This window comes from Antechinus flavipes, chromosome 2 (genome assembly GCF_016432865.1).
Source record: "Antechinus flavipes isolate AdamAnt ecotype Samford, QLD, Australia chromosome 2, AdamAnt_v2, whole genome shotgun sequence".
In the NCBI taxonomy this organism is placed as follows: domain Eukaryota; kingdom Metazoa; phylum Chordata; class Mammalia; order Dasyuromorphia; family Dasyuridae; genus Antechinus; species Antechinus flavipes.
The window spans coordinates 611151357-611178756 of NC_067399.1; the positions used below are offsets into that span (position 1 = coordinate 611151357).

General features: G+C 33.1%; 1 protein-coding gene across 2 annotated transcripts in view; it reads left to right on the forward strand.

Annotated features, from left to right (window-relative positions):
• PLCE1 (phospholipase C epsilon 1) overlaps positions 1 to 27400 on the forward strand; it is a 307874-nt gene that overhangs the window by 112540 nt on the left and 167934 nt on the right. For both annotated transcript variants that reach the window (XM_051981681.1, XM_051981682.1), the window contains exon 3: positions 10152 to 10468. In XM_051981681.1, the coding sequence (XP_051837641.1) occupies positions 10152 to 10468 (317 nt within the window). The remainder of the gene's footprint in view (positions 1 to 10151; positions 10469 to 27400) is intronic.

Here is a 27400-nt window from a genome sequence, read left to right on the forward strand (position 1 = left end):
TAGATGCAATTTTTATAATTTTCTCTTTTTCAAAAGGAAATTAAATCATTATCCTGTCCCTAACTAATAATAATAGCTAGCATTTATTTTAGTATTTGTAATATTTTAGTACTTTTAGGTTTGTAAAGCACTTTAGAAACATTATCACATTTTATCCTACAATAACCCTGGGAATTAATGGTATTATTATCCTCATTTTACAAATGAGAAAATGGAGATACAGAGTAATTAAGTGGCTTGCTCTCAGGATCACCCAACTAGTAAATAACTGAGGATAGGTTTGAATTTAAATCTTCCTTATTCCAGAAACAGCTCTGTTAACAAAGATAGTAACGGCCATTTTTCAAAGATGAAATCCAAACTGTCAATACACATGTGAAAAAATGTTCCATATCTCTTAATAATTAGAGAAATAGAAACTAAAGCAGCTCTGAGGCTCTGAATCATATTCCTGAGACTGGGAAAAAATGACAAATGTAAAAGAGGCTAGAGGAAAACAGGTATCCTAATAACACTGTTGATGGAGTTGTGGATTGTTCTAGTCATTCTTGAAAGTAATTTGAAAATATTCCCCCAAGTCACTAAATTGACCCTTATTCTATAGCCCAGAAAGATCATAGAAAGCAAAAAAAAAAAAAAAGGACCTATATGCACATAAACATAATATTTCATTTTTCAGTGGTAAAGAGCTGAAAACTAAAGGGGTACCCATAGATTGGGGAATGATTAAACAAATTATGGTAGATGAATGTAATACAATACTATTGTGTGGAAAGAATTGAAAAAAGACATAGTTTCAGAGAAACTGAGATCGGTTATCTGAATTTATGCTGTGAAGGAGAACCAGGAGAAGTCTTCTTTACACAATAACAACAGAATTGTAAAGACAAAAAACTTTAAAAATCTTAAAAGAACCTCGATAATCAACTGCAATTCTCAAGAATTCATTGTGAAGTATTCTAACCACCTCTCTGTCAAAGAGATGATGAATTCAACATCCAAAATGAAGTATAAATTTGGGGCTAGTTCAATACAAGAATTTATTTTCTTTGTGTATATTTGTTACTACAGTTTTGTTTTTCTTTTGTGCTTTTAAATCAGAGTGAAGAAAAATAATTGTGTGATAAATGAAAAATAAAATACCTTGAACTAAATCATTATAGTTCTATGTTTAATACCTTCAGAGAAAATTTTATAAGGTAGAGTTTATTTCCCAATTTTACTATAATACATTTCTGACCCCTTAATCTGTTCTGTCAGGTTTGTCTTCAAATTTGATTTCTTTTCATCCAATGATTTCATCTATACTTTGACCCAGATTAGTACAGATTATGTCTTCACTAGCCCCCTTCTCTAGACCTGGATCTTACCTCCAGCAATCTCACATATACTTTTTCAGGAAAATCCATATTTTAAAAGAAACACTAAATAAGCAGAGTGTGCGGAGAAATATAATCAGGATGATAACGATCTCATGTTTAAAAATCACAAATATCATCATACATGTAATCCAACCTGTACCAGAACAAGAATCCCCTTTAAGAAGTAGTCCAAAATTGATCATCCAGTTTTTTCATGAAGAATCAAGTAAAAAGAAACCTGCTGCCTCTTTTTAAAAAACATTTTTATTAATAGTTTTAAGTTTCAAATTCAATTGTTCCCTCCCTCATTTCCCTCCTCCTGAGATGGCAGACAGAAATTTAGATATAGGTTATACATGTACAATTATGTAAAACATTTTAGTCATTTTGTACAAGAAGACTTGAGCAAAATAAAAAATGAAAGAAATGAAGTAAAAATAGCATACTTTAATTGTATCAGTTTTTTCTCTGGAGGTGGAGAGTATGCTTCATCATTAGTCCTCTGGAATTGTCTTGGATTATTGTATTGCTGAGAATAGCTAAATCATTCAGAATTTTTCATCAAACAATATTGCTGTTACTATATGTAATGTTTTCCTAGTTGTGTTGCTTTCACTATGCATCAGTTTATGTAAATCTCTCCATTTTTTTCTAAAATTATCCTATTTGTCATTTCTTATAGCATAATAATATTCCATTAGAGTCATATACCACAGCTTGTTTAGCCATTCGATTTTTGGGGATTGATTTAATTGATGGGTGTCCCTATTCTTAGCCTAATTCTTATTCACTGTGAAAAGAGGTACTATAAATTTTTTTGTTCATATAGGTCCTTTTCCCTTTCTTAGATGTCTCTGGTTATAGATCTGGCAGTGTTATTACTGTATCAAAGGGTATGCACAATTTTATAGCCTTTTATTTGTAGTTCCAAATTGCTCTCCAGAATGGTTGCAGCAGGTCACAGCAGTGCTTTAGTGTCTCAGTTTTCTCACATCCCATCCAACATTCAACCTTTTCATTTTTTACATTAAATTTGCATTAGACAATCTGATAGATAACTCTAATTGTTGTTTTTCCTAGCCTCAAATCAGTTCCCAATAGTTGTGCCCTTCTTAAAGTCTTCTAAATTTTCTCTCCCTGAATTTACTTTCTAGCATTCTTCACAATTTCATAGCCTTCTGTAACAAAATGTAGGGTTGGAAGTGTTTTTTATTAGCAGAACGCTAGCAACTTCTTCTTGTCTTGCCCTTAACATTCAGTGCAGACAGAGCCTTCCTTTGTCAGCTTCTTAAAGGCATGTCTTTTGTTTAGTCTCTCCATTCTCCTCCTCACTCAAGAGCAGTCCTGCTAGTCATAGAAGTAAACTTACCTGAAGTATTCTTTGCTTATCAAACCACTTTCTCTTAAGAGAACTTTTTTTTAACTCCTTTCTATTTAGGAGAAGATCATGAGATCTTGTGTTCACATTGTTATTCTGCTTGAGAAGTTCTTGAAAATCACTAATATCTCCCCCCCCCCATTTCTCTGTCTCAGTCTCTATCTCTCTTTTTTTTCCCCTATTTTCTCTCTGTCTCTATATGTCTCTGTCTGTGGCTCTCTCTCTCCCTCAAAACGTCATAAGAGAGAAACAAACAAACAAAAAGATGAAAATAATATGCTTACATCCTCATTCAGTTTCTGTAGTTCTCTCTCTGGATATAGATGACATTTTCATTCCAAGTCTATTGGAATTGCCTTGAATCACCGCATTGTTGAGAATACTGGCTTTTCCTTCATAATAATAAAGCACATATAACAGAAACTTAAATAAATTTTAAATCTTACAGTAGTACTAATTAAAACAGAAAATATAAACATACTTTAAAGAATAGGAGGACTTTATCTTTGATTTTTGATTTTAAAGAGAGGGAGAAGGGAAGCAGAAGCTATTATCTTTCTCATGAATTCTCTGTTGGGGGAAGGCCAGGGGGAAGCCCTGGCCTTGGGCTTTTTCATCTAGCCATGAAGTGTAAAGGTGGCAGAAGCAATACAGTAGCTTAGGCTGTTCTTCATTTCCAGTTTGTCACTCTAGCTTCCAATCTACTTCTGAAAAGAATAAATATCAACTTAAGAGCAAGAAGTATTGATAATAGTTTCCTGGATAATCACAGGTACCATTCACAGAAAATATGCATCGAAATAAGTGAAGTATAAAGGATCACATGACAGGCTGTTTCAGTGATGACAGGTTTAAATTCTGTGCTAAACAAGATAGCATATTTGTCTCAGTACAGGCATATTCACAGAATAAAAGCAGATAGCTCCAAAGCAAAAATAACATCAACATTTAGAAATAGCAATATATATGCAAATAAACTGCAAAATTATGCATTCATGGCTAGCAGATTAAAGAAACCACAATATTTTTATGACACCTAAAAACAAGTAAACAAGTGATAAAATAATAAAAGTAAAAATATCTATTAATCCAATGGACACAGGCAATTTCATTCAAAGCATATATTATGTGAATACATACTTCAATTATCTGCTGATTATATTATTTTTTTAATTCCCCCTGGAATATCACAGATCAGTCTGGGTCATTGTTCAAATGAGCTTAGCTTCCCTGTGATCTACTGACCTATCTTCTACATTAGAACCTAGTTGGTGGTATGGGCTAATTATATTTCTCATCAGAACAGTAGTCCTGCCCTTCTAAGCCTAAATTTGTAGAGGTTCTAGCTTGGTTTGTAGTGTTATACTTTGTAGAGTGTGTTTTGTACCTTAGGAAACTAAAGTTCCAGACAGAGGTATATCCAAGTATAGAAGTTGCATCTCAGGTGAATCTTTCCCCATTGTTTGAACTGGTTGTTGGATTGTAATCCAATACACTCTCTTCTTTACTTCAAATATCTATTTTAGAACCATTGTCTAAGTCTGATAGTCTTTATATGATAGGCAGACAGCTTTGCTTTATTTCTTTTTGCTTTTTGAGTCTGATAAATAAATGTCTATCAGCTTCTGAGATCTGATCATTAGGAGGTCTTACTAATTTATCTATAAGCAATAAGTGATTGTAATAGGATTGTTCTTCCAGGACCTTCATTTATCTTTCAGGGGCTATTTTATTAATAAGAAAGTTACCCTTTTTTTATTAATGCTTTTTATTTACAAAACATGTATGGGTAATTTTTCAACATTGACCCTTGTAAAACCTTTTGTTCCCAATTTTCCCCTCCTTCCTCCCACCCCCTCTCCTAGTTGGCAGCTAGTCCAATACATGTTAAATATGTTAAAATATATTAAATTCAATATATGTATATATATTTATACAATTGTCTTGCTATACAAGAAAAATCAGATCAAGAAGGAAGAAAAAACTGAGAAAACAAAAATGCAAGCAAACAATAACAGAAAGAATGAGAAGTTATATTGTGGTCCATACTCAGTTCCCATAGTCTTCTCTCTAGGTGTAGATGGTTCTCTTCATCACTGAACAAGTGGCACTGGTTTGAATCATCTCATTGTTGAAGAGAGCTACATCCATCAGAATTGATCATCGTTGTTGTTGAAGTGTATAATGATCTCCTGTTTCTGCTTATTTCACTTAGCATCAGTTCATGTAAGTCTCTTCAAGCCTCTCTGTATTCATCCTGCTGGTCATTTCTTACAGAACAATAATTTTCCATAACATTCATATACTATAACTTATTCAGTCATTCTCCAATTGATGGGCATCCATTCGGTTTCCAGTTTCTTGCTATTACAAAAAGGGCTGCCATAAACATTTTTGCCCATATGGTCTCTTTCCCTTCTTTAAGATCCCTTTGGGATATACAATCCAGTAGGAACATTGTTGGATCAAAGGGTATGCATAGTTTAAAGTTATCCATTCTTTTTACAACTAGCTATGGGGTAGCTTTTAAACTGATCTGCTAACCTTGTGTGTTGTAATAGTAAGCTTTTTTTTACCTTCTGTCTCTGCTAAATGATATACTGGTAGTTAATTAGGTAGTAGTTAGACATAGATCTTACCCATATGTAAATAGGAATAGCATAAAGTACTAACAGTATTAAGTATTATCCCTAGTATAGTTAGGGATGTACTAAATTCATGTACATAAGAGCCATAAGTTGTGTTCACAGAGATTTTTTTTTCTTAGTGTCCTTAAATTGGTCATCAGTATGTAGTTGAAAAATATAGGTATGGATTGCCTTGAAGGTCATAAAGTATAATTCTAGACTTTTGACATCATTCAAAGCTAGTATTGTCTTGAGCATAATTCAGAATCTTTGCCTTTATCTGAATGGATCCTAGCCAAAAAAAAACCCCATATTCTAGAAGTATGCCTCTCATAATACTTTAGCAACTGTGAAAGCTTTCTAGATCCTGTTTGTATGAGTCTGTGCATACTTGTAAAATGGTTAGTTCCCATTAATAGATTGTATTCTTACTATTAAATTTTCAGAGATAGGAAGCCACTGAAGATATTTTCTAAAAGTTTTCTAGTGTATATATTGCAACACAGAACAAGTTAGAACTATTTTTCTTCATATTTGTTATTGACATCTTGGGCCAATAGAATCTATTTCTTATTAGCCCTTGGATCCTTTCCTGACAACTATGTCTAAAGTCATCATATAACTAAAGCTTTTATATCCATAGAACAATATGAATTGTGTATCAACTATTCCTCCATACTATTTTTGAAATCAGTGACAGTCTGCTATAATTTCTGCCATCATCTTAACAGCAGGGGCCCTCAACATACTGACACTCGAATCATTGGCTCTCTTCTTGGTTTGTTTTCTTGATTTGATTTCTGGGTTTGTTTTTATTTGATTTTTTTATTATTTATTGATCTGGAACAAAAATAGTACTCTCATGCTTGGAATGTACTTTCTCCTCACTTCTGCCTCTTGGCTTTCTTAGTTTCCTTCAAAACTTGTCCTTTGTCCAATTGAAAATGTCATTTCTGCCTTTATTTCTTGGGCAACTGAGAAAAATACTTCAACTGTTGTCTGATCAGGGCAGAGTACAGAAGCAGTATCATCTCCTTATTCTTGAAAGCATTGTTCCTCAGTGCATCCCAGGATTGCATTACCTTTTTTGGCTGCCTGACTTTTTTTTTGCTGACTGACATTGTGTTTGCAATTTATTGAAACCTCTGAATCTTTCCCCAAATTATCTAATCCTGATCTCAAGCTTTTATTTCTGAAGTTTATTTTTCAAACCTAGGTGTAAGACTTATTCCTGTTGAATTTTATATAATTAGATTCCACCTGCTGTTCTAATCTTCTCAAATCTTTTTGGATTCTGTTCCTATCATCAATTGTGTTAACTATGTTTTCTAGCTTTGTGTCATCCTCATATTTGATGAATATGCCTTTATACAAGTTATTGATAAAAATGTTAAGCCCCTCAGGGCCATGGACAGAATCCTGGGACTCTTTATATTGAAGACTTCCTGCCAAATTGACATATTGAATTACTACAGTTTAATCATTCAGCCAGTTCCAAATCTGCTAATCATTTTATCATCCAATCTTCATCTTTTCATGTTTTACATAAGAATAACATGCTGTGTCTTATCAAATAATTTGCCAAAATCTAGGTAATTTATATCTATAGCAGAATTTATGGGCATATCAGTAAAAAAAATGGGTAGCAACAATAATAACAGAGCTATATCATAAATGAAGGAAAACAAACATTAGAATGATCTGTTTGGCATATATATATATATATATATATATATATTTTTTTTTTTTTCCCCCGTAACATACATTCAAATTCAATGAGATACTTTTATCTTGTGACCAGAGTCATCTCCAACCCCTCCCTAATTTGAGTATTTTATGAATGCTGGAGAAAAATATAAACTATTTCTGGTTTTAATAAAGATCAGGAAAAGCAGATGTGGGAATGAGAAATCATTGCACTTTTTTAGATAAGGTTATATGATCCAGTGAGAACCTGTTAAGTCATCCAGGGTATTCATGTGTGCTCTGAGACTCCATTCCTGGGAATGTATTAATGAGGGAAAGAAAGAGAAAAAGGATAATAAGGATGAAACTCTCTTAAAATTATGTTGCCCAGAAATTTACCCTTTCAATTGGAACAAATAGCTATCTTCTCAAATTAATGATTCATGTCTAAAGCTATGTCTAAATACTTTTTATTCTTTGTGTTTGAATAGCACCTGGAAGCAGCTGTTTTGGAAGAAGGAGAAAGCACTCTTCCTTTCACAATATTATCTATATTGACTAGTTTTAAAGGAAAACTGAAATACTTTAACTGGTGTCTCTCAAAAAATTAAAATATTTTATTTTTGAAAATAATTATTATATTTTTACTTTTATCTATCTATGTAGGTCAAATCCAACTTCCACAAACATGTGAAAGTGAAGTTTCTGTTTTTATATTCTTGATAGAGGCAATTAATCTAGTTCAGTGAATATAATCTTAGTAAAAAGAATGCACAATTGTAATCAATGATTTCTTGAAAATCACCTGAATTTACAAATTTCATCATTCACCAAGTTAATGATCTGAATAGTTTTGTTGCTTCCTCTAGAAAGGAAGAAATAAAAGTTCTATAGGCAACGATGTTGCCATTTAAGAATGGCAAGTAAATATTCAGAAATCTGCCCAAACAGTATATATGGAGACTTTTCTTTTTCTGGATCATTCTTCAAAGTACTGTGGAAACTGCTTACATCTTGTTCTCTAAGAAAAAGTCCCAGCATGGCTGTCTTCAACAATAAGATGATTCAGGACAGTTCTAATGTCCTTGTGATGAAGAGAGCCATCTACATCCAGAGAGAGGATTGTGGGAACTGAGTGTGGTGCACAACATAGCATTTTCACTCTTTTTGTTACTGTTTGCTTGCATTTTATTTTCTTGCTCATATTTTTTCCTGTTTGATTTGATTTTTCTTGTGCAGCATGATAATTGTATAAATGTGTATGCTTATATTGGATTTAACATATGTTTCTACCATGTTTAACATATATTGGACTACTTGCCATGTAGGGGAGAGAGCGAAGGAAGGGGGGAATTGGAATACAAGATTTTGCAAGGGTTAATGTTGAAAAATTATGCATGCATATGTTTTGAAAATAAAAAGCTTTAATAAAAAAAAAGAAAAAAGTCCCAGGCTTGTTCTGATTGGATCAAAAAGTTTGATAGAGTAGGAAACTAGGTTTTCACTTAAAAATTTAGAAGAAGAATTCTGAGGATATAGTCTATCCAGCTACTTACTTATGTAAAAGAGCCAATAGAGGAAGAAAGAATTAATATCAATTATCTATGTATTACCCATTCTGGGTTCTTTTTCTTATCTTCTACTCACAGTGGCAGGCTATATGCCCAAAGGATGATCAACTTCTTCTTAGTGTGATAGAAACCTCAATTGATGTGCTTCCCATTGATTGTCCAGTTTATCAGTTAACCAGCCTAAATCAATTTTATTTAAAGGCATTTACTAAAATGGTATAGGAAGTCCTCAAGTATAAATAATACCCTGTTTCCCCCTCCCGAAGAAGAAGTGAACTCTCCCTTTTATATACCCACTGGTATATAAAATGATTGCTACAAAAATATACTTCTAAAAGTTTCAGAAACTCTCCCACATACACATAAAGGAAAAGGTGTTCAAGTTTAAGAGGGGTGCTTGTAGTGAAGTAATAATTCACAGCCAGTGGCTGAGTGCAAATTTCTTTTTTCTGTATCCCTTAGGAAGCACTCCTGAAGGGATTCCCTGTTGTAGGGTCTGAAGCATGATCAATTTGTTCTTGGTACTACTAGAGCGACTGTTAGCCCCAGCTATTCTGGACTCTCTTGCTGACATCAATGGAAAATCCAAACTTTCTAGTTTTGAAGTTTTTAAGAAGTGGGAGAGAGAAATATGCTATGTAATTCCATCCCAAAGACTTAATTAGAATTGCTGTATTACTTTCCTTGGATTTTTATCCAAGACTTATAGGCAAATGTGAAGCAGAGTGAGCCAAATACAGTTTCTGCCCTATATAAAGGAAGACATTGGGAGGAATTTGCTATTTCTCCAGCTCTCCAATCAGAGAGGAAAGAAAACTGAGGGAACTGTAGTCAGTCAGGGCTTGAGTTTGCAGCAGGGTGGTCACTATAGAAATGAAGCGCTATCCTGAGAGGGACATCTCGTATGGTAAAGTTGAAACCGGATAAGGCAGCAGACATACATATTAGAAATCCTCTACATTCAAGAGACAAAAGTTCTAAAGGTCTGCCTGAGTAGGGAAATATGAATATCCATAATGCAAATGGAGCCATGGGGAAGAAGTCAATAGAACACTGATTAACTTTTCTTCCTACAGAAAATTGGTTATACATCTTAACTTCTAAGGAAGAGAGAACACAAGCTGGTAGAGTATATCATTAAAATGTGAAAATTCTCTTGTATTCATTCATATATATGCCATCTTCCATCTGTTTACTGTAGTTATTACCCCCTCCTTGCATCCTCCTCACATGCATATTTTCCAGTTTCACTAATAATTTAGAAAGGGCAATGAAGAAATCTAGAATATAATAATGAATAGAAATTTGCAAAATATGACAATAGACTTTGAGGATCAACGATTTAAACCAACCTGTCTCTGAATATAAGAAGAAAAAAGATTTTAAACCCAAAGTCAGATGATCAGCTATAAGGGACAACTATATAATAATGGATTTAGGAAAGACTTAAGAAAGCAGGGCTTGAACAAAGAACTTTTGCCAAGAAAGAAATATATCATGTAACTTTCTCTGTTTTACTTCGTTTTAGAACGTCAACCATGTACTTCCATGGCCAGTTCAATCAACTTACCTTCAAATGTATCTGGTCTAAGTAACGAGCTTATAGAACTTCAACACCTCATTCAGTTCCCTGAAGAAGTGGCTTGTATTCTGACTGAACAGGAACAGAATATCTACCGACAAGTGCTACCTGTCGACTACCTTTGCTTCTTAACCAGGGACTTGGGAAATGCTGAATGCCAGAGTAAACTTCCATGCCTCAGAGCTACAGTATCTGCATCTATTCTTACCCCCCAGAACAGTGAGCACAATGCTCTGGAAAACCTTGTAACGAGATTTAATGAGGTAAGAAGTTCCCTGTCAACAGTTTTTTCCATTAGTATTGTCCATTTCAATGCTAAGGTTTGGTTTGAAGCATCTTTTTTTTCTGAGGATATGCTGCCTTTTATCGAATCCATCTCCTTTTCATTTTTATTTCCCATATGTCATTCTTCCTAGACAATAATTTGTCATTTCCTTCTCCAGCTCATTTTACAGATGAGGAAACCGAGGTAAATCGAGTTAAGTGACTTGGTCATTTTATTTATTAAATCAAGAAATAATTACATATTACATTTTGACTTCTGATCCAACACTCTTCCCTACCTTTGCTCAACCACTTCTGACACGAGTAAGCCATTTGGTTGACCATTCTCCCTAAAATCTTTTCTCTTTTTTGCTATACCTTTAATTTCATCTTCTTCCTTGTCAAAACTTATCAGAAGATACTCCCTCTGTATATACCAATACTAAAAATTAATATGAAAAATAACATAATAATGAAAGGAACTGTTTCCTAATTCTCAGCCAGAATTTTGTCCTCTGGGCACTAAATTCATTTACCAAAGCTCCAGCTTATGAAGAAAGGCAAAGAGATCTCCAAGCCAAATCTGCAGAAAGCAACCTGCTATAAAAGCCAAAGAATAAGAAAGAAAAGAATAAGAGTTTTTAATACTAAATGAATAGTGTAGAACACAAGTCATTAACTTCATTTGTAATACCAGATACAAGGAAAAGAAACACAAAAATTTCCCCTTGTTTTAGCCTCTTCTTTATTTTCTAATTTTCAATTTATTTTCATTTACTTCATATAATTTTGGCATAAATATTGTTTAAAAAAAGAAATTTCATTTATTCATGCATGTATATAGCATTGTATATAGCAATTTAGAATTTTAATTTTATAATAAATTCTCAGTTAGGGTGCTCAGAGAGTGAAACAATCTAGGTTAATTTACTTCTGTAGATAATTGTCAACCAGAAAAACATTTTTGTTTCAAAATTTGTTTATTAGAAATCCTTCTAATAGATATAATCCCCTGCCATATAGTAGTAAGTATAATTTGCTGAATATAATTTAATATTTCTTTTTATAGATTTTGTGATATCTACTTGCTTTTACCAATTTGTGGTTTTTTACTTATCATTTACCTTTGAGAAAAATTGAGTGTAACATAAAAATGTATATTAAGTATTTTAATAGTTGGTTGTTAATTAAAGTAGCTAGGTGACAGTGGATAAAGTACCAGTACTGGAGTTAGGAAGACTCATCTTCAGGAGTTTAAAAATGGCCTCAGACATTTATTAGCAATGTGACCTTGACCAAGTCACTTAACTCAATTTACCTCGGTTTCCTCATCTGTAAAATGAGCTGGAGAAGGAAATGACAAATTATTGCAGTACTACAGACAAGAAAACTCCAAATGGGATCACAAAGAGCTGAACATAACTGAAAAATAACCGAAGAACCAAATTTCACTAGCCTATCTTTGTGTACCTTATCTCTTATTAAATCTTTGTGAACTCTCCCCTCATTTGATACTGTTTTAACAGCTGTATATTCTGGTTTTATTATTAATAGGGATTTTTTGGATTATTTTTCTTTGTTATGTTTTGAAATCAATTTTATAACAAAATTGGAATTCTTTTCAGTGACAATTATCATTATACCAAATAGTAAGGATTTTCTTTTTTTATTTAATTTTTAATTAATATCTGCCTCTCTTTCTCCCATTTTCCTTCTTACCACTGAGAAAATAAGAAAAATTAAATCCCTGTTACATATGTGTATAGTCAAGCAAAATAAATGCCCATATTGGCCACATACAAAATAATCCATATTCATCTCTAATATGAGTCCATCAGCTCTCTCAAGAGATGGGAAACATGTTCCTTCATGAGTTCTCTGAAATTGTGACTGGTCGTTGCGTTGATTAGAATTCTTAAGTCTATCAGAATTCTTTGTTTTTACAATATTGTTGTTATTGTATAAATTGTATTTGTGATTCTTTTCACTTTTCACTTCACTTTGTTTCAGTTCATACAAATATCTTAAGATTTTTTCAAACTATCGCCTTTATCATTTCTTATAACATAGTAATATTCCATCACATTCATGTTTTATAAATTAATAGCCATTTCTAATTGGTGGGCAGCTCCCTTAGTTTCCAGTTCTTTGCTACTGCAAAAGGAAGCACTATAATATTTTTGGACATGTGAGTTTTTTTTTTCTTTTAGTAATAGTATTATTGTAGTCAAAGGATACAAAGGGTTCAATTTTATTGCTTTAGGGATGTGGTTCTTTTCCAGAATGCTTAGACCAATTCTCAGTTCTACAGTGTATTGATTTGCCTGTTTTCCCACCGCTCCTCCAGTATTTGTCATTTTCCCTTTTTGTTACCTTTATCAATCTGATGAGTATAAGGTTGATTCTCAGATTTATTTTAATTTTAATTTTTCTATTTATTAGTGATTTGTGACACTTTCCATATAATTATAGCTAACTTGGATTTCTTTTTATGAAAACTGCCTGTTTTTTTTATATCTTTTGATCATTTATCAATTAGAGAACTGTTGGAATCCTTACTAACTGCTAACTAATTAGAGTTGATCTAATCTTACAAGAAGATGTTTTGGGCAGAACCTGAAACAAGGTACTAAGTAGAACTACCCATAATCCCTCTCTCTGGAAGGAGCATAAATAGGCCAATGGGCCAGTCGGAGAGTTCTTGAGAGGAAGACGCTACAAGTCGAGATTTCACTGGAATGACATGAAGACTGGAGCTGGCTGGAGGCTGAAGAAGCTTTTCCACTGAAATCCACTGAGGGGTCTGTTTGCCCCACGTTCAGAGCGCCAAAATGTTGTAATTTTTTTCTTCTCAAAATACAGCCAGGTGATAAAAGTTCAGATCTTTTATTATCTTCAATATAGCCCGGTTAGCTTAGAGGCCTATCAGAGTCCTTATTCTTCTAAATTTCAGTCCTCTCCCTTCCTTCACTATGTCTTGGAAATGAAACTTTTATCAAAGATTCTGGTAGCAAAGATTTTTAAGATTACTTTTATAAAATTTTGAGAGTTGTTCTTTTCTCTAGAGAACAAAATATTAATATCTTTCTCTCAAGACATTGAACTCCAGAATCTTGGAACAAAGTGGAGGAGGTATGATGGGTACAGTTTGTTTTAAGTGATTCCATCTGTGAATAAGGTCTGCTATATTGTGGGCCAGAACTTGAAACAAGGTGCTAAGTCACTGGAAATGATAGACAGTGTTATGGACTTGGTTCACACATTAGAATTCACACCTTTAAGAGAGGATATATAGGAGGAGTTCCCACAAGCCCACTAGAGACTCCAGGAGATTCACAAGTCAGGATTCACTTCGGGAGATTCACAAGTTCAAGAGATTCACAAGTCAGAAGCCCACAATCCCACCCTCGGAGGAGGAGTCAAGATTCATTCCACATTCGACCTTTGTGCTGGCTGGAGGCTTTGCTTTTGGAGGGAGAGAAAAGCTGAAGCTGGCAGAGTCAGAGGCAAAGGACAAGTGGCAAGAGCTCTCAGAACCAAGGAGAGAGATGGGCCTCTAAGAAAGCTAACCGGGCTATTTTGGAAGAGACAATAAAGGACTAAACTTTTAACAGCTGGCTGCATTTGAGGTGATTATTACTCTGAACTGAAACTAAGGCTGCCTCCAGAAGCTCCCCAAGAAACCTGCTCCCAAAGAATGATTATATTTAGAGAAGAGAACATTACATTGCTATGTGGAGCAATATATTGGAGATGTTTAATCTGAATGATAGAAAATTTGGAGGGAACACAACAGGAGCCTTCAAGCATTTAAAGAACTATCACATAAAAAAGAGATTAGACTTGTTCTGATTAAAAGAAATGATTAGGAACAATGGATATTAAGATTGAAATAGGTAAATGTTTGCTTAAGTATAAGGAAAAACTTCTAATTAATATAAATATTTTTAGCATTAATTACCTTGATAACATCTATTTAAGATTCCCCATTATATATTCATTAAATAGATAATTAAAAGGTAGTGTGATATAACCTCCCATTCAGTGTTTCACTATAAAGCTGCAAGTTCCTTCCATTATGTTCTTTGGAAAGCCTGCCATATAGACAATAAACAAAAATTAAGATGAAAGCCAGTTTTCTGTCCTGTTGTGTTTTTTCCCACATCTTCCATCTTGTGATTCTCAATGATACCTGGCTCCCATGTGTTTACAGTCTCCCCACTTCCCCTTCCAACACTGATTGTACCTTCACTTAATTCCTCTCTCACTCATTAGTTGTGGTGGCAAATTGGAATATTGCATTTCCCCCATGCAGTGTTCTCCATTTTGTGGTTCTCTATTAATTATCATCACTGAAAAATTCTCAAGATTCTCTCAATTCCTATATACCGTTCAGAATCCTGATAGTTCATGATCACTAACCTCTAAGATACTCCCCTTCTTTTCTCAATGAATTCATTGCTTAGCTCATATTCTCTCACTCCTTTTCACTCCTATCCTTCTATTATGAGGTTTCAATATACCAAATGATGCTCCTTCAGACACTCTAATCTCCCAATTCCTCAGCCTCATCTCTGATAGTCTACTTCTTTGTCTCACCTTAGTCACACATAAAGAAGTCCATATACTTTATCTTGCCATCACCCACAAATGTACTGCAGCTTTGTTCATAAACTTGAAATTGCCTAATTTAATCATGTTGTTTTTCTACCTTTTCTTAAAACTCCAAATCCCAATTTTTATTGACATCATGTTCTTAAGTCCTTCAACCTCTTGGTTATTTCCCAGACCATCCTTTGTCCTGGACCTTTTTCTTTTTTCCCTCTATATTATTTCATTTGGTGATCTTATCAGATCCCGTGAACTCAATTATCATTTTTATATTGTTGATTCTCAAGTTTATCCAGCCCTAACCTCTCTGCTAATCTCTCTACTGAAATCCCTATCTATCAGACATCCTGAACTGGATATATCTCTAGACATTAAATGCAGCGTGTCTAAAACTGATTGTCTTTCTACTCAAACCCTCCCCTCTTCTAAAATTTTCTATTACTTTTTGTTCTCATGTACTTCATAGTCACCTACTCAGGCTCATAAACCTATGTGTCTTCTTTCAGCTTGTAACCCTCTCTCACTACCACCAGCCCCATATTCATTCAGGTTGCAAAAACTTGTAGATTCTGCCTTTATAATGTTTCATCATATGCCCTTTCTCTCCTGACACTGTTTCCCTGGTGGAAGCCCTCATCATTTCATGCTTTTGCAATAGCCTGTTTGTTGGTCATTCTGCCATACTTCAGGTCACTCAGCTTTCAAAATGATCTTCCTACATCATGTCACCTCTGTACTCAGTAAATTTCAGTGGTTCCCTTTAATTTCCAGGATCAACTATAAAATCCTCTGTCATTCAAAGCCTTTCATAACCTGCCCCACATATGCACCTCTTTCTGATTTTCTTATATCTTACCTCCACAGACATGAACTTTTTGTTCCAGTGATACTTGCCTTCTTTCTGTTCTTCAACAAAATATTCCATCTCCTCACTACAAGCATTTTCACTGGTTGTATCCCATGTGTGAAATGCTCTCACTTCTCATCTTTACTGCCTAGCTTCCAAATCCCAGCTAAATTTCAAATCTCAACATCTACAAAAAAATCTTTCCCTAGCCCTCTTAATGCTAATGTCTTTTATTTATTAATTATCTCTAATTAGCCTTCTGTATTGCTTGTTTGCATGTTGTTCTGTGCTATTGTCTCCCTAGTTGCCCCTTTAGACTGTGAAATCTTTGAAATTTTTTTTATCTTTTTTTATCTTTTTATCTTTTTTTAATACCAGCATAGTGCCTGACACATAGTAGGTGCTATTAAAGTGTTTACTGACTGACCTAGCATGAGGAATTGTGGGTTCATATCTTGGCCCCAACTGTTTTTAGATGTGAGTTCATGACCAAATCATTTTCTGAGCCTCAGATTCCTTACCTATAAAATAGATTTCATTTTTTTTTACTACCTATTCCAAAAGATTGTTTATAATCTTTAAGATACTACATACCTATGTTGTTCTGGGTTAATAACGATAACAATAATGAAATATCTGAAAATGTGTCATTTAATTCCTTGTTAACCTACTTCTGGATGCTTTATAGCCTTGAAAATAATAAAGATATAGTGAGGATAAAGTAAGATGTGTGGAAAAAATACTTTGTAAACTAAATAATAGAATGTAAAAGTCAACTTTTTAAAGAAGTAGTATTGAAATAGTGCCTAGAAAACTGATCTTGGAAACATTTATGCATTGTTGATGGAATTATGAGATCCAACCATTCTGGAGATCAGTTGAGAATTATGCCCAAAAGGCTATAAAGCTTTGATTCAGCAATACCTCTTCTGGATCTGTATCCCAAAGAGATCATAAAAAGTCAAAGAACTCACATGCTTTTTTTTGTGGTGGCAAAGAATTAGAAATTGAGGGGATGAACATATTGTGGTGTATGAATATAAGGGAATACTACTATGCTATGAGAAATGAAGAGCAGGCAAATTTCACAAAAACCTGGAAAGATTTACATGACCTCATGCTAAATGAAGTGAGCAGAATCCACAGAATATTATACACAGTAACAGTAACAGCAACTTCGTGTGATGATCAACTTTGATAGAATTTGTTCCCCTCAAAAATACAATGATCTAAGATAATTCCCAAAGGCTCATGATAAAAAATGCTATGTATGTCCAGAGAAAGAAGTATAGAATCTGAAATAAAGATCAAAGCATACTATTTTCACTTTTTAATGGTTTTTTCCTTTTATTCTGATTCTTCTTTCACAACATGACTAGTGTAGAAATATTTAATATGATTATATATGCATAGCCTATGTAGGATTTCTTGCTGTCTTGAGAAAGGGGGTAGAGGGAAAAATGTGGAACTCAAAATCTTAGAGAAAGCAAATGTTGAAAATTATCTTTACATGTAATTGGAAAGAATAAAATACTGTTAAGTGGAGATGAGCGAAGAAAACTGGCCTTGGTGTCAAGAGATCTGGATTCAAATTTTGCTTCTAACACATAATATACTTTCTGTGTGACCCGCTAAAACTAAAATACTAAAAATACTAAAGAATAACACTTTAAAAAACAAAATTGACCAAATGCTAAAAGTGGAACAAAGCCTCACCATAAAGAAACTCCTTGGTAAAAAGATATACAAAACTTCATTGATGAAAAAAGTTCCTTAAAAAGAATTGACCATTGACCTACACATAATATTGTATACTAAGATAAGATTGAAATGTATTCATGATCTAGATATAAAGAATGATATTATAAACAAATTAGAAAGACATAGGATAGTTTATCTCTCAGATCTCTGGAGGAGGAAGAAATTTGTGACTAAAGAAGAATTAGAGATCTTTATTGATCACAAAATAATTTTGATCATATTAAGTTAAAAAAACTTATACAAACAAAACTAATGCAGATAAGATTAGAAGAGAAGCAATAAACTGGGAAAATATTTTTACATTCAAAGGTTCTGATAAAGGTCTTATTTCTAAAATATATAGAGAATTGACTCTAATTTACAAGAATTTAAGCCATTCTTCAATTGATAAATGGTCAAAGGAAATGAACAATTTTATTTTATTTTATTTTTTTTTTAAATTTTTATTTAATAATTACTTGATATTGACAGAATCCATGCCAGGGTAGTTTTTTTTTTTTTACAACATTATCCTTTGCACTCGTTTCTGTTCCAATTTTTTTCCCCTCCCTCCCTCCACACCCTTCCCTAGATGGCAAGCAGTCCTTTATATGTTGGATATGTTGCAGTATATCCTAGATACAATATATGTTTGCAGAACCGAACAGTTCTCTTGTTGCATAGGGAGAATTGGATTCAGAAGATATAAATAACCCGGGAAGAAAAACAAAAATGCAGATAGTTCACATTCGTTTCCCAGTGTTCTTTCTTTGAGTGTAGCTGCTTTTGTCCGTCATTTATCAATTGAAACTCAGTTAGGTCTCTTTGTCAAAGAAATCCACTTCCATCAAAATATGTCCTCATACAATATTGTTGTCGAAGTGTATAATGATCTCCTGGTTCTGCTCATTTCACTTAGCATCAGTTCATGTAAATCTCGCCAGTCCTCTCTGTATTCATCCTGCTGGTCAGGAAATGAACAATTTTAGATGAAGAAATCAAAACTATTTCTACTCATATGAAAAGGTGTTCCAAATCACTATTGATCAGAGAAATGCAATTAAGACAACTCTGAGATACCACTGCATACCTGTCAGATTGGCTAAGATGACAGGAAACGATAATGACGAATGTTGGAGGGTAATTGGGAAAACTGGGACACTGATGCATTGTTGGTGGGATTGTGAATGGATCCAGCCATTCTGGAGAGCAGTTTGGAGCTATGGTCAAAAAGTTATCAAACTGTGCATACCTGTTGACACAGCAGTGTTTCTATATGAGATGAACTCCCTAATAAAACGGAAGCAGATAGAAGACTGGATTAAGTCTTACAACATGTTGTTTACAAGAAATACATTTGACACATAATGATACATACAGAATAAAAGTAAAATCTGCTATGCTTTAGCTAAAATTTAAAAAAAACTGGGGTAGTGATCCTGATCTCAAATCAAGCAAAAGCAAAATTAGATCTAATTAAAAGAGATAAGGAAAGAAATTACATAGGTAAGGAAATAAGTAATATCAGTACTAAATATATATATATATATATATATATATATACCGCATCCACATTCTTAGAAAAGTTAAGTGAGGTGCAAGAAATAGACAACAAAACTATAGGAGTGGAGTTATCAACCTCCCTCTTTCAGAGCTATTTAAATCTAACCATATCATAAACAAGTAAGTCGTTAAGGAGTTGAATAGGATTTTAGAAAAGTTAGGCATGATAGACCTTTTGAGAAATTTGAATGAATATAAAAAGAATATACCTTTTTCTTCAACAATACATGGCACCTACACAAAAATTGACCATGGGCATAAAAACCTCACAATCAAATACAGAAGAGCAGAAATACTAAATGTATTCTTTTCATATCATGATATAATAAAAAATTACATGTAATAAAAGGCCATGGAAAATAGACCAAAAATTAATTAGAAATTAAATAATTAATTCTAAAGAACTAGTGGATCAAATCCAAAAGAATGTTAATAATGAGATATTATGTTAAAACTTATGAGATGCAGCCAAAGCAGTTCTTAAGGGAAATTTTTGTATCTCTAGCTGCTTACAACAATAAAACAGAGAAAAAGATCAATGAATTCATTGTGCAAATAAAAAAACTAGAAAAAGAACAAATTAAAAACCCCTAATTAAATACCAAATTAGAAATTCTGAAAATCAAAAGAGAGATTAATAAAATTGAAAGTAAGAAAACTATTGAACCTAATAAACAAGACTAAGAGTTGGTTTTATGAAAAAAAAAAAGATAAACCTTTGGTTAGTTTAATTAGAAAAAGAAAAGAAAAATAACTGCAGACACTACACAACATTTGGGAGTTGCCTGCCAAGATACCCACAGAAATTATATGAACATATTTATAAAACAAATATCTAGACAACTGAGGAAATATTAATTGTTCAAGGCAAAACCAGTATAATTAAAAACTTACATACTATCTAAATCAATTTAATTATTCATTGCCATACTAATCAAACTACCAAAAATTTATTTCATAGAAGTTAAAACAGAAATCATCTGGAAGAGGTCAAAATATCAAGGAAATCAATGAAAACAAAATATAAAGGAAAATGGCCTAGCAATACTACATCTCCATATTTTTTTTTGGCAGTACCACATCTGAAATCATCTCAAACAAGAGAACAGTTATAAGCAAAACAATTTGTTGCTGAATAAGAAATAAAGTAATTGATTAGTAGATACTTTAGATATACAATTTAGAAAAATAAATGGCCATAGTAACCTAAAGTTTAATAAACCCCAAAATCCACACTATTTGTGGGAAAATATTCTATATGGCTAAAAAAAAAACCCTTCCCAGGAAAACTGGAAAGCAGTCTGACAGAAACTAGACATAGACCAAAATCTCAAGTCATATATTTGCTTGAGGTCAAATTAGGTGCTTGATTGAGACATAAGGGTAATATAAGCAAAATAGAGCAGCATAGAAAAATTAACTCATATTTATGGATTAAGGAAAGAGTTTATGACTAAACAAAAGATATAGAGGCTCATGGAAAGCAGAAGAAATAATTTTGATTGCATGAAACTTTTAAACCTCCCTCCCCCCCACAAAAAAAATAATAACAGTGCAGCCAAAATAAAAGGAAAGCAGGCAACTGGGGAAATTTTTTTTTTACAGTGAGTTTCTCTGAAAAAGTCCTCATTTCTCAAATATATAAAGAACTATATATTGTTAAAATTTTTCTTATTTTTAAAGTTTATTTTTAAAGCTTTTCTCCAGTTGACAAGTGGTCAAAGGATACAAATAGAAAGTTTCCAGAAAAAGAAACCAAAGTTATTTGTAGTCATGTGAAAAAATGCTTTATATCACTACTGATTAAAAAATATAAATTCAAAAAATTCAAATTAAAACACCTTACACCAATCAGATTGATAACATGACAGAAAAAGAAAATAACAAATATTAGAGGGGATATGGAAAAATAAAGACATTAACTCATTGATGGAGTTTTGATCTGCTCTATTCTGGAAAATAATTTAGAACTATATTCAAAAGGCTATAAAATGGTACAAACCCCTTAACCAACTATACAACTACTGGTCCATACCCCAAAGAGATAAAATACAAAGGACATGTATAAAAATATTTATAGCAATTTTTCTTGTGGTGGCAAAGAATTGGAAATTGATGGCATGCCCATCAGTTGGGAAATAGCTGAACAAGTTGTGGTTTATGATGTGATGGAATACTATTGTGCTGTAATTTATTAATTTATATAAATAATATAATTTATTAATTTGTAATAAATGTCAAAGGAGATGGTTTCAGAAAAACCTGGGAAGACTTAAATAATGCAAAGTAAAAAGAGAAGAACTAGAAAGACATTTATGTACCATAATAACAATTGTTATTTTATCATTTCAGTCATTTGGGACCCTATTTGGATTTTTCTTGGAAAATTCTTCAATTCATTTTAAAGATGAGAAAACTGAGGCAAACAGGGTGAAATGACTTGCCTAGGGTTACACATCTAGTAAGTAGCTGAGGCCAGATTTGAACTCAGGAAGATGAGTCTACCTGATGTTAAGCTCAGTGCTCTATCTACTGCCCAGTAATATCAATGTTGTTGTGATTATCAATCACATTACCTCCAAAAGACAATACCTCCAAAAGGAGAACTGATGGACTCTGGATATAGATTAATAAATATCCTTTTTAAATTTTATTTTTTCTTGCTTTATTGATGCATGTGTGGTGACACATCTAACATGGTGATATGTTTTGCATTATTTGACATGTACAATGGGTGTCATTACTTCCCTTCTCAGGCCTAAATGGAGGGAAAGAATTTGGAAATAAAAATTTACAAAAATGAATTCATTTCCCTCCTAATTTCATCTTTGATAAGCTTTACTTCTCTTTTGAACTAGTTTAGGATTTCTTGATGTCATTCCGTTATTTCTGGTCTTCTCAATAGATTATGTCTTCATTTACTCATTTAACAAATATTAATAATTATGTACATAGTCTTGTGGAGTGTTATGACATTTGTTTCTTACATTTATTCAAGGACCTTTTCTGTATTTCTTATTCATTTTTATATCTTCTAGAGTTCAATCATGAGTTAATTTGCTTAGAGGCTAGTCTTCTATGTAGGTACACTCTTTATCGTTCTGTTTTTTGTCTCCCTTTCTTCTGTTCTCTGTAGCTTCTATCAGGCTTCCTCATGGTTTTGTCCCTCTCCTTTATACTACTGTGGTAGAAGTTTTCTCCTGCCTTGATCCCTCAAGTTGAAGGATATGGGAGCTCAATTGGGGCCCTGCCATGTGGAAACTACAGAGGGAAAGCCCTGCACCTGAACTTATGCTCACTTTCCCTCAAGGTCAGAAGCAATTTTTCCTCTTAACTGACTCTTCATTATAGAGGCTTCTACACCAAGTTTGCATCCTGTTCCCTATCTCTTAATTGGTATTGGAGTGGATATGGGTGTGTATAGCGGTCAGATTAAGTCAATATCCTAAGAGATTAGGAGAGAAGCTAATCAGTTTAACTAGAGAAATAGGGAAGGAATGATTATGTGAATGTGCGCTTGCTAGAAGAGATTAGAGTGAGAGGTTCAGACTATTTGTTCTTCTGTTTTTTCAGGAGACTTTACATTCTCTAAGTAGTAAGAATAATTAGTTAGACCTGTAAATATTCAAATTCTTTTTTCTTCATGAGGTTTTTAATCTTGGCTATATTTTTGTCTTTTTATCGATTCAAGGTTTAGTTATTCTGTTTTGCTGTTCAGTCATTTTAGTTGTGTTCCAGCACTGTGACTCCATTTGGGTTTTTCTTGGCAAAGATAATGAACTGGTTTGCTATTTCTTTCTCCAATTCAAGGAGAATTGAAGTAAATAGGGTTAAGTGACTTCCCTGGGGTTATACAATTAGGAAGTGTCTGAAGAGGGTTTTGAATTAGGTCCTTCTGCCTTCTATCCATTGCGCCACCTACCTGCCTTTCCTGTGATTTCTTATAAACAGTAATATTATATTATACTAATTGAGTACCCTTATAAAAAGAGAAGTTGATATTTTTCACTTCTTGCAAAATCTGTTGTATAATATTGTAAACCTGAAATTTAGCTGATTCTCTCCCCCATTATCTATTATTCGGTTCTCTCATCATAAGCACACAAAGACATTTAATGACTTTTCTTAAATGGAAGTGAAATTACTACAAAGTGACTTTTGATCACATTTTTGATCTAATTGTGTCTTTTCTCCACCTTTCCCAACCCCACCCTTCTAGATTCCACCTTTTTTGCTTCAGTCTTGAAACTGATTCTGGATGCTTCATTTCAAGGTTCCAATTCAAGAGAGTGTTACAAAAGGGCTACTTATAATACCTGTGAAAGATAATGGAGACACTAACAATTACTTTCCTATTTTTCTTTTACTACTCCACTGATTCCCTAACACCTCCTTTGCAATTACTGCCACCATCATATTCCTGGATCTTTCTCTTTTTCCTACTCCTCCATTGGTTCCTTATCACCTTCTTGGCACTACTAGACAGTTGTTACTTCCACCATCATATTCTTGGGTCTTGTCTCCCTTATAATTTCCTTGACTTTCAACACACATTCCTCTTCTACCAACACTCTCCTCCTTCTTGCTGGCACCAGAACTGGCCCAATTTGAAGGCCTCAAATTTCCTGGGAATTAGGTCCTGTTCCCTGCCCCATAACAAGCTAATATTTAAGTCTAAAGTCTAAAATTACTGCCACAAAAAATGTGGAACCTCACTTAACCACTTCAGGTTTAGGTTAGTGAAGAGATGACCAGAGGTGGGGAGATAGGAAATGGGGGTGAGGGGTTGGGGATGGGCAGTGAGATAGTCAGTAACTATCTAATGAACTAGTCCTCTGTTATCTTTTCTGTAAGAATTTTACTTTAAAGAGTTTGTTTGTTGTCCTCCTGTCATTGCTATTTTTGTTGTGTTTGGAATGTTTTTCTCATTTACTTGGTATGGAAAGAGGAGAGATATACTCTTAATTATTTCTAACTGTACCTTCTTACTAGATTTCATATATGTGTGTGTGCCTTGCTTTTCTTCCTTAATTTGAAAAAAATATTGCATGTATGTGTGTGTGTACATATATGTATATTTGAGGCCATTTTAGAATTTAGTTCAGTACTACATATAAATTTGGTATATATTCATTGAAAGTAAAGAGAAGAGACAAATTGCTTATTTTTACCTTATTTTCCTTTTTTTTACTTTTAATCTTGAATCCAACATTTTGAAAACTTTTAATATATATACATATGAAAATAAATAAAAATATATAATATCCCTCACTTATTAAGAGAAAATTTGACACACAGAAACATGTTCTAGATTCTAAGCTTAGAATTAGAGACTTCTAATTTATCTTAATTCCTCAAAAGAATATTTAGGCATATTAGAAAAGTTTTAAAAATATATTCTACATAATTTAGAAGTTTTTAAGTAAAGGCTAGATTAGTCTTAATAAACGTTCCTGGAATTCAACAGTCTACCTTTTGCCTCTGTGTATTTATTCTTCTTCTGCATCCCTTCAAATCCTTATCTTTCTTCAAGGTTTAGCCTACATATAGCCGTCTTATTCTTGAAGCCTTTCCTGATTCTTTCCTGACCAAGTCATTTAACCTCAGCCTCTAATGGGAATATTAATAGCAGTTTCCCAAAAATATTGGAATGATCAAATAAGATAACATATCTGAAGAGCTTTGCAAACTTTAAAAGTACATATGAGTGATAGCTATTTTTCTAATGGAGGGCACAACATATAAACAAGTGTATAAGTATAAGCTCTATACAGAATAGATGGAAGGTGTTCTGGAAATTGAAGATGTTAGTTAACTAACATGGAATGGAAGAGACCTGAAGTAGATAGGATTTCAAAATCTTGAAGAAAAACAGAGAAACCAAGAGAAAGACATGAAGGGGAAAACATTCTGGACCTAAGGGACAGCTAATGCAAAAGCATAGATATGTGAGGTTGTTATTCCTTTTTAGGGAATTGCAAACAGGCCAATTTAGATTATGACTAAAGGAAGAAAAGGCAAAATTGTTAGAAGAAGAAATGTTAGTAGAGGCCTTGTTATAAAGAGCTTTAGATGTCAAACAAGTGAATTAATATTTGATCCTAGAGGTAATGAGGAACCACTGGAGGGCTTTTTGACATTGTTTTGGAGTTTTTTAGGGAATGACATAAGACCAATGCAGCGGAATATAGGATGGATTGATGTGGAGAGAGACAGACAGAGAGAACAATTATAAGGTTATTGCAGTAGTTTAGAAGAGAGGTGATGAAGGCTTAAACTAGAGTTGTCACTGTAGAAATGGAAAGGAAGAAATATATATAAGAGAGATGTCATGAAGTTATAAATGATAATATTGGACATATGGGATAAGTGAGAAAAAGGAATTGAGATTGATACCAAGGTTCAGAGCCTGGAAAACTGGAAGGATGGTGGTATCTTCAACATTAATAAGAAAGTGGGAAGAGGGGATAATGGGAATGGAACAGAATAATGAGTTATTCTGGATGTTATTAAATTTGAAATGTCTATTAAATATTTGATTTGAGATGAAAGTTACAGGAAATTATGATAATATTGATATTCCTTGAAAAAGGATATCAGGATAATAGAAAATCACCTTGGTAGCTGAGTAGAAAATGGATTCAAATTAGAGAGATTTGATTCGAGATCAGTTAAAAGACTAGTTTAGAAGAGGGGTGATGAAGTCCTGAACTAGGATTTTTGTTGAATGAATGGAGTGAAGGGGACATATAGGAAAAATCTTGTGAAGATATATATGACAAGATTCGGTAACAGATTGGATATATGGGATTATTCAGAGTAAGGAACTGAGAATGAATTTGAAGTTGTGAGCCTTGAAAACTGGGAGGATGATATTAATTAACCTTAATAGGAAAGTTGAGAATGGGATAGGGTGGGGAAAGGGCAAAGAAAATGATTTCTGTTTTGGACATGTTGAATTTGAGATGCTTATGGAACAACCAACTCAAGACAGTGATATATATGACTTGGGAGAGAGACTAAGACTGGATATATATTTGTGGCAATCATTTGTTTAAAGATGATAATTGAAACTGTAATCATTGATGAGATCACCAAGTCATGATAGTATAGGTGTTAAGAATAATGGTAAAAGAGGTGAATTCATAATAAATGAATAGGAAATCATTAGAAACTTATTTGTCCAATTTTGTGCTAATAATATTAACACTCTAAGTAAAATTGAGGAATATTTTTAAAAACATGAAATTTCCAGATTAATAGAAAAAGTAATAGAGGAACTGAATAATACAATCTCAGAAGAAAATTTAATGAACTATAGATTAAATTGCCAAGGAAAAAAACTCCAGAGCATTTACTATCAAATTCTCTCAGACATTTAAAGGCAATTCTAATATTACATAAGCTATTTGAGAAAATTGGAAAAGAAGGAATCCTACAAAATTGCTTATATGCTATAAAATATGGTCTTAATACTTACAATTGGGAATAAAAACAAAATGGGACACTTTAGTCTAATATCCTTAATAAATGTTCATATAAAATTTAAATTTTTTATTTTAAATTAAATTAAATTAAAATTTATTTTAAATTATTTAAATAAAATAAAATATCATCAAATAATATTCAGCATTATATTACACAGATAATTATTATCAAGAAATCAGGATTGGTTCAAAATTGGGAAATTCTGTTGGTGGAATTGTGAACATATCCAGCCATTCTGGAGAGCAATTTGGAACTATGCTCAAAAAGTTATTAAACTGTGCATACCCTTTGATCCAGCAATGTTTCTACTGGGCTTATACCCCAAAGAGATACTAAAGAAAGGAAAGGGACCTGTATGTGCCAAAATGTTTGTGGCAGCCCTGTTTGTAGTGGCTAGAAGCTGGAAAATGAAAGGATGTCCATCAATTGGAGAATGGTTGAGTAAATTGTGGTATATGAATGTTATGGAATATTATTGTTCTGTAAGGAATGACCAGCAGGATGAATACAGAGAGGACTGGCAAGACTTACATGAACTGATGCTGAGTGAAATGAGCAGAACCAGGAGATCATTATATACCTCAACAACGATGCTGTTTGAGGATGTATTCTGATGGAAGTGGATCTCTTTGATAAAGAGAGCCTTAATTGATCAAAGATGGACAGAAGCAGCTACACCCAG